The sequence below is a fragment of the Dichomitus squalens genome (assembly GCF_000275845.1).
Source record: "Dichomitus squalens LYAD-421 SS1 unplaced genomic scaffold DICSQscaffold_34, whole genome shotgun sequence".
NCBI classification, from domain to species: domain Eukaryota; kingdom Fungi; phylum Basidiomycota; class Agaricomycetes; order Polyporales; family Polyporaceae; genus Dichomitus; species Dichomitus squalens.
Window position 1 is genome coordinate 246,572 of NW_006766916.1, and position 7,760 is coordinate 254,331.

The 7,760-nt window shown below is 57.5% G+C and overlaps 2 protein-coding genes across 2 annotated transcripts; one reads left to right on the top strand and one right to left on the bottom strand.

Annotated features, from left to right (window-relative positions):
* Positions 1-816: 816 nt before the first annotated feature.
* DICSQDRAFT_66131 (uncharacterized protein) lies at positions 817-3,701 on the bottom strand (the record flags this gene model as incomplete). Its single annotated transcript, XM_007368326.1, has 10 exons — positions 817-1,311; positions 1,374-1,435; positions 1,496-1,607; positions 1,671-1,690; positions 1,780-1,818; positions 1,891-1,944; positions 2,033-2,057; positions 2,441-2,788; positions 2,874-3,206; positions 3,273-3,701. The coding sequence occupies 10 exons, from the start codon at positions 3,699-3,701 to the stop codon at positions 817-819; spliced, it is 1,917 nt and encodes a 638-aa protein (XP_007368388.1).
* Positions 3,702-4,437: 736 nt separating this feature from the next.
* On the top strand, positions 4,438-6,439 carry DICSQDRAFT_128625 (uncharacterized protein; the record flags this gene model as incomplete). The annotated part of the gene is made up of 6 exons (XM_007368327.1): positions 4,438-4,832; positions 4,974-5,056; positions 5,320-5,589; positions 5,825-6,069; positions 6,236-6,320; positions 6,345-6,439. The coding sequence occupies 6 exons, from the start codon at positions 4,438-4,440 to the stop codon at positions 6,437-6,439; spliced, it is 1,173 nt and encodes a 390-aa protein (XP_007368389.1).
* Positions 6,440-7,760: the final 1,321 nt, after the last annotated feature.

Here is a 7,760-nt window from a genome sequence, read left to right on the forward strand (position 1 = left end):
CGCCAGCTCCTTTGGACCTATCTCGATGGCTTCGCCTGAGCATTAAGCAATATGTTGACACCAAGCCCTTCTTTACTGCGGACGAGCAGACTGGGCTCCTGTTCTCGAAACAAGAGGCGGAGGTTAGTTAACTGCGCCTTGACAATGGCTCTTCTACGCCAAGAAGGAAGCGTTGTCGCTACGCGTCTTGCGAAACACAGACCGCAAAAGCACCCGAGACACCACTCAGTAGCCAATCACGACATGCGTTGGACTCTCGGTCAAATCAAACGCGTCCAAGGTATTTGGCGGGGTCTGCTCATTGGTCTTCGGAGCACTGCGGCCTGTTCGTGAGACTTAGCATCGCTCGGTTTTCATCTTGGCTGCGCCCCACGGATATAGCACGACACCCAAATTATGCGAATTGCACGCCAGGTGGGCCGAACAGTCTGCATCGAGCAGTCATGGCACAGCACCGCCGTGGACGCCGCAGTACTGACAGACGAGGTAATACACGACGTCAACCGGCACATCTTGTGCCGCCGTGAACGACGATATTGAGTATTACATGAGTTTCGCTCGCCGAGAGCGGCGTGATATCATGTCAACATACCGAGGTGGGAAACCAGAATCGCATCGGCCTAGATGAAACAGGAGAATATTGGAGATGATAGAATACGGCGCGGAAAGTCAGACAAGGTGGCGCAGCGTCATGGCTGAGGCATGGAATGAAGTGTAGTCAAAGAAGGAGACGCGATGAACGCAAGGCATAGCCACGATTGTCACCACCGAACGAAGCAGCCGCACGACTGGACCTGATGCAAGGCACTTGTTTAATTATCTTCGTGCACGAGCGCGGGCGGGTCTTCGCGCACGCGCACGAATAGGGGCTGCGACCGGAAGTGGGGGTAGAGCAGGGGCGAGAACAGGGCCGGGTTGAGGATGCGCCGGACCCGCTTGAGGTTGATTGTGGTTGATGTGCAGCTGGAAGTTGAATACAGGCCCTGCTGCCTGAACCAGCCTGGGAAGGAACGCCTGCTGGAGTCGCTGCTGCTGCTGTTGTTGCTGTTGCACAAGCTCTATGGCCGCCTGGGCAGCCGCATGAGCACGAGCGACTCGCATCTGAACACCTGCAAATCCCTGGTGAACGTGGGCTTGTGCTACTCCCTGAGGATGCGGAGGCAAATGAGGATGCGCTGGAGCGCCGACACGGGCAGGTCCGGGAGCCGGAGGTGGAGGTGGAGGTGGTAATTCGACATGAAGATCTTTTTCGTCGATTTCGGGATGCGCACGTCTGTATTCCTCGAGCGCTCTCTTGGCAGCAGCAGCCACCTTCGCAAATCGTAACCGTCAGTCTCTATGCCAAACGCGATACAACGGCTAAACGGACGCACCTCGTCGCTATGGCGTCCTTCCACCCCTGAGGCGTCCCAGAGGGCGCACTTGTTCGGGTTAGCTTTCTGCGAATATGGAGGTTGCTGGAGGTTTTCATTTCCGTGTCACTGTAGCGCTCGACATGACTTGATTTGGCTAGGACTCGCCTGGTTGAAGTGATCATAACCTTGTATGATTTTGCGGCAGATGTAGCATGACAAGGTGCCACAGTTTGGGCAAGTCATCTTATTGCACTGCCAAAAATGCCATAGATGGCTATTAGTTTCCGACGCGAAGTGCAACGCCGCCGCACGTACCCCCATTTCCTTGATGAACGCTGAACACGCGCCGCATGGCGAGGGGCAACCACAGATACACAGTTCGTTTCCGTGAAAGACACTTTACCTGACTGCGACAGACACGCACCTTTCTGGCACTTGGGGCAGTTACGCATTAGCGCGTGAGCTAAGGGTGGAGCCGAACACAGCTTTCAGCCACAAGAAATTGGGTGCACGGAGATGGGTGGAGCACACGCACTCATGGCTTCCTCGATCGCGTGTCGTGCGTCAAGCTTCTTGTCATCTTCGGCTTCTGGAAAGGCACAATCCCCGGTAGACGGACAAGTCCCGTTAGCGAAACGCACCGCCCGATGCCAAAAGTCCAAACCACCACGACCCACCTTTGCAACTTTTGGGCAGATGGTCCTGTCGCCCGATGGCAAGCGGAGAAAGATACCGTCAGCATCGATGACAGACTTCCGTTCACAGAATAACATAACAAAGATCAAGAACTGGCCCGTAGGACGTCGGGCATCGCGTATGTGGACATGAGGCGGGGACGCCCGAACAACAGGGAGAGAAGGCGGCCTACGGCTCAAACAAGGAACAAGGATCGCGTACACCCCGAGATCAGGAAGCCCGCGCCACGAAACGCGCGCCCACACCCACGCGTGACAGCGAAAGGGAGAAAGAATGGGAGGAGCAGTAGACACGAGGCACGGTAGTCCATACCCAATCAGATGTGAGAAGAAAGTAGGGCAGGAGGATGTCGAGTGGCTAGCCGATGGCAGATGGGGCAGGACACGCACCAGCTTCTTGCACTTCCTGCACGTCACGGCTCCGCAGCCCTCGTTCTCGCACCGGAAGAGCCGTTCCTCGTCGTTCTCAATCACGACCTTGTACTCGCAAAACGGGCACTCCTCGAGCCCCTCCAGGCCGGCGGCCTCGATCTCCTTCCGTTGCTTGACACGCTCGTAGAGCTCGAGGAGCTTTGGGGTGAGAAACCGACGGAGCTCGGACTCTGGGAACGCGAGCTTGCACCCGGACTGGTCCATGCAGACAATCCGCGCGTCGTGCTCGCCGAGTTTCGTCTCCGCGTACGTCAACATGCACGATGTGCAGAACAGGTGTGCCTCCGGACATTGAATCATTTTGTCCTAAACGTCCATTACACCGCGAGACAGCATGGGAAGCAGCCCTATGAGAACGATATACGGAGACTACCGCGCAAAGACCACTCACGAAAGGATACTCGCAAAAACAGCACCCGCACTCGATCCCACCCTCCTCCTTCAACCTCGCCTCCTCTTCCGCCTCGGCGACGCGCCGAGCCTCCTCCTCTTCCAGCCTCTCCCTCACCCACTGCATCTCCAGATCCAGCTCGTCGTCGTGTTTCTGCACGCGTTTACCCTTGCCCTTGTTCCGCGGGCGCATCATCGGTTTATATGGGAGTGGCACGCGGCGCTGCTGCGCTAGCAGCTCGAGATACGTCGGGGCGTAGAGCATACTGTGCGCGTTGAAGACGGCGCGGATGTGTGCGGAGGGTATATAGACGAACTCGCTGTCGAGTGCTTCCTGCGGTGGTTGCCCCCACAAATCAATCACGAGCTTGTATCGTGTCGGACGGGAGACGCGACTTACGAGAGCGAGAGCGACATAGTGCTGACCTCCTTCCCTCCTCCGCGTCTTGTCGCCGTAGTCGACCTTCGGCTTCACAGCACGGTCCTGCGGCTCCCCCTCCCCTTCCCTCTTCCGCTTACCCTTTCCCTTGGCATCTGCCTTTGGGTAGTCCGGGTTCTCGAAAAGGTTATGCAAGACAGTCTCAACGACCCGGTCCTTGTGATTCGGGTAGTACTGCTCGATCAGCGAGAAGACGTGCGCGGGCAGCGCGTCAGGGATGATCTCGAGCACCTGCGCAACGTACACGTCGAACGCGGGCTCTTCGTCTTGTTCTGGGACGACTATAGGCTCTGGAGCTTGAGGTGGGGGACTGTTTCGGAGAGCCTGAGGGGCAGGAGCTGGCGGAAGTGGAGCCGGCTCCAGCGGAGGAGCCCGAGGAGGTTCTAGCATAGCCGGCTGTCCGAACCCAAAGTCGATCTCGTCATCGAACGCGTCCGGGAGGAACAGCGGATTTTCCAAAGCAAAAGGGACTGGTAGCCGAACGATAGGCGGCGTAGGGACCCGAGCCGGGGCTGGGGCGGGTAGAGGTTCGTGCAGGATAGGGGCCACGAGCCCGTCCCTCTTAGCCTGCGACCGCCCTGCACGAACCGAGGGTGCCCGCGATGGCCCGGCACGACGCGCAGCCTGGCTGCGCGACGGTCCAGCGCGGGCGTTGTCGTCCTCGGAGTCCGTGAGCTCGATGACGTCCCCGAGGGGAATCGCGCGCTTGACGGTCTTCGGGCGAGGCTTGGGGTTCACCTTCGCCTTTGCCTTCGCTTTGGCGGTGGACGCGCGCGTGTTCCTGCTGGGCCCGTCGCGCACCGGGGAGTTGTCCCGGGAGTCGACGTCGATCACGACACGGTCCATGACTGCTGGTTAGGCATGTTAGCACATATCGCCTTGGGCACACGACGGCACGGAACGAGAGAATAGATGGGAGGTGTTGTCCACAAGAAGACGAGAGGCAAATATGCGACTGCTGCACCGACAGGGTCTTACAGCATATCCGCTATACCTAGCAGTTTATAATCCGCCAGTCAACTCAGGAGGATGTGTATGCCGAAGCGGATGCCAGCGGTCCGAGCAGCAACACCACAGTCTATGCGCCCAGCAAAATTCAACCCACTCATGTTGCGCCGTTCCACTGATGAATATGAAGGCGGGGGGCCTTGGCCTGATGTCTGATTGCACTTCCCGCTCCAAGAGATATGGGAGTACGACCAACGCAGAGGTCAAATGCCGCTCTACAGCTCGAGAGCAAGGGCACCTCCGAGTATGTTGGCCCCACTCGGAGCGCATCGGTGTTCACTTCGTCATGAAGATGTGCTCAGCGCATGACCCAGCCCGTACCGTGATTGACGTGCAGCCGAACTCAGAAGTATTTGTGGAGCGTCCCGAAGGGACGGCGGGCCGAAGCAAGCTCTTTTTGCTAGAAGACGGCGTGAACGTCAGCAGACTTGGGGCCCTCGCCAAAGCCGACGAATACACGTCTGTCAGGAGATACGTCGACGACTGCCTCCAGATCGTGACCTCTTTCAGCAGGTACAGCAGGATGCATGGATGCAAGCTCGTGCCGTTGAAAAATGCTTGCACCAGCGCGAGGCCCGAACGAATTCGGGGCATTGCCTGACCGACGGCCACCGCTCGAGCATCTATCATCCAGGCTGGACGAGATGGATGCAGTCAGAGCGGTTCGCCATCCGACGCTGCGGCCTATCTTGGTTGGGTCGCAGCTGCATCGACCGGAAAAGGCACCCAACTCGTCTGTTCGTCTGTTCGCCTGCCTCTCAGGCGAGACGCACGCCCCCCACGTATGAGCCAAATTAGAAAGCTGCATGATGTGTATCTTGCGCCTCGCCCCTGCGGTGGTGCAGCCGCCGAATTTGATAGATAGGCGCAAGGGCCCGATGGGCGAAGTGATCGCATCTGGGTGCGACCGAGCCTTCGACCGATCCGCAATTCGCCAAGAGCGCGACCAGCGGACCGCGATGAGACCGTGCACGACGCAACCGGACATGCGTGCTCCAAGACATCGTTGTGGGATGCTGCTGCGGCACGGTTGGAGCTGCGGTCATGCACGCTGGTCTTGCGTGCCCGCTGGCCGAGCTCCAGGCGGAAATGCGTGTTCCTTCGAGATTGGACCTCAAAGACGAAGTTGGTGCGCTCGGTGCCGTAAGACCAGCGCTGCGAGGTGATGTAGATGCGACACCAAAAGAGCTCCCCCAGGGAGGCTGTATCGAGCGCTGTTGTTACAAACTTGTTGTCTTTGTCTCCGGCGCGATCCTCAAGACAGAGATGAGTACGCGCGGCGGGGGTCGCAAACCTCACCAGAGCACGCAAGATTCACATATCCTCGTTTGCTGCACGTGTCCAGACTTCCCCAGGAGTGGCACGACGGTGGAAGGTGCTCACGCTGAGACCCGAGAGCAGTCGCCAGAATCGTCAAAGAAGACGATCATGTTTCTAAAGAATGGGCAATGAGGAGCTTACCTGGGAATCTGTCGCTGTCCCCCCCAATCACCCCTGGGTTTCAGGACGTCGTGGACGCTGTGCCACTGGGCGCGCTTTCGCCGCTAGATGTCTGGAGGGATACAAGTGCAATGAGGGACAGACGAAAAGGAAAGAGAGAGAGAATGGTATTGGCGATGCAGTCGCGAAGAAGGGGGAGCTCGTCGTCGTCGACAGCGGCGAGGACAGGAAGCACAGCGGCGACAGTCGCCCAGACAAGAGTCAGACCCAGACCGGATCAACGCCCTTCCCAGGCTCCCGGAACGCCCACGTGCTCTCCCGTCACCATTGTGACCGACGCGCCTGCCATGGGCGAACTTATCCCTTGAACTTGACCTTCCATCGTCAAACCCGACTCGGACTACTTCGTTCCACTTCTGGTTCAAAGTCTCTCAAGACGCCATATTCAGACACGTTAGTGCTAACAGCACATATAGACGGGGCCATCATTCATATCAGGAAAGAAAGACTTCTGTGATGACAATTGTGCGCGCTGGTACATCTTGTGGCACAACCAGGGTGGTGCGTGCTACATATACATGCAAGGCTCAGAGGCGGGAAGTCACTTCGGGGAGCTCCTCTGGAAGACGTTATTCGCAACGCCTGTCAACAATGAGAAGGGGCTGGACTCCGACCTCTGAGACTGTGCAGGGGACGTCATCTTCTCGCATGTCTCTGAACGGAGCGAATGAGTTCTGTGGATATAGATTTCACCAGTGGGGACACCGATTGGCTCTGAGGGGCGGCAAGATAAGAGTCTTTCGACCCAGATTGCTCCCGGAGAGCCTCGTATGTCGGCAGACTGTCCACGCATTACGTGGACAATCATAGGTCGATGTTTTCTTCAAACCTCGGGCACACTGCGAGAGCACAATTTCCCCCAGTAGCTTCATCGTGAGACGCAGGAACCGTCGACGCCCGTTGCCAATATGTTGGGTCCGTGGAGGGTTGATTAGAGCGATCCCTTCACTACTCAGGGATGCATTAACCTATTAGCGCATCTCTTCCTGCACCAGCGATTGGGGCGTTCCGTATCATGGTACTGTTTAACGGCGGCTCACATCCCATGAGTATATCGTGCCAACCCTCAATCTCATCATATGGATAGATTGCCTCGACGTGAAGCCAGCGCATGCGATCGTGGCAAGACCGCCTTCATGGCATGACGAAGGGAACAAACACGCTATGCTACTGACACACGAGAACGACGTCCAATAACGCGCGGCATAGGCGTATACGTCGGCTTCGAGCACGGACTTCGTCGGTGAGATTAGTCCTCCGATTGACCACCGATGACCACGGCTACGGGTGCAACCGCTTCAGAAAGCCACTGGAGCCTCATATTGGGATGCCCCGTGAGCTCGATGAAGACAGGCCGCATGTCAGCTTTCGTTTGAGAAATGCCAGATGCCAACAACGATCGCAGAACTCAGTTGAGGTCGGAACAAAAGGTAACGTCATTTATTCCGGTTCAGTCGACGTCGACAAACGACCAATCGCCTCCGCCGCGTTCTGTAACTCGGCGGATAGGCAAATTTCCGGACCTTCGTATATTACAACAGACTCCCAGAAGGCACGCCCACTCGCCTCCGGCACGCCGTGATGGTTTCGGTCAGAACGCCAGCGGATCATCGTATCGAATATGCCCGCAGCACCACTTGAGTGGAGCAGAATCGCTAGAGCAGCATGCACTCGAAGGAGCTCGGGATCGGGTAGGTCTATGCCAGCTTGTGCACGCCTTCGTTTCACTCCCCGGCGCCGAGCTGCCCTCTCTGCGTCGGCACTATCCGGGGCCGGTGTCTCAAGACTATAGTCCTGGAATGTAACCCGATCCTGCACGGGTATGGCACCGAGGAAGTTCGACTGGTGCGTTTGGATCTCATAGCAATTCGTGGTCTGGATGAGAGTCATGACGGATCGTGCTATGAACGGTAACGAACCACACTGACGTCTGTCGGTAGT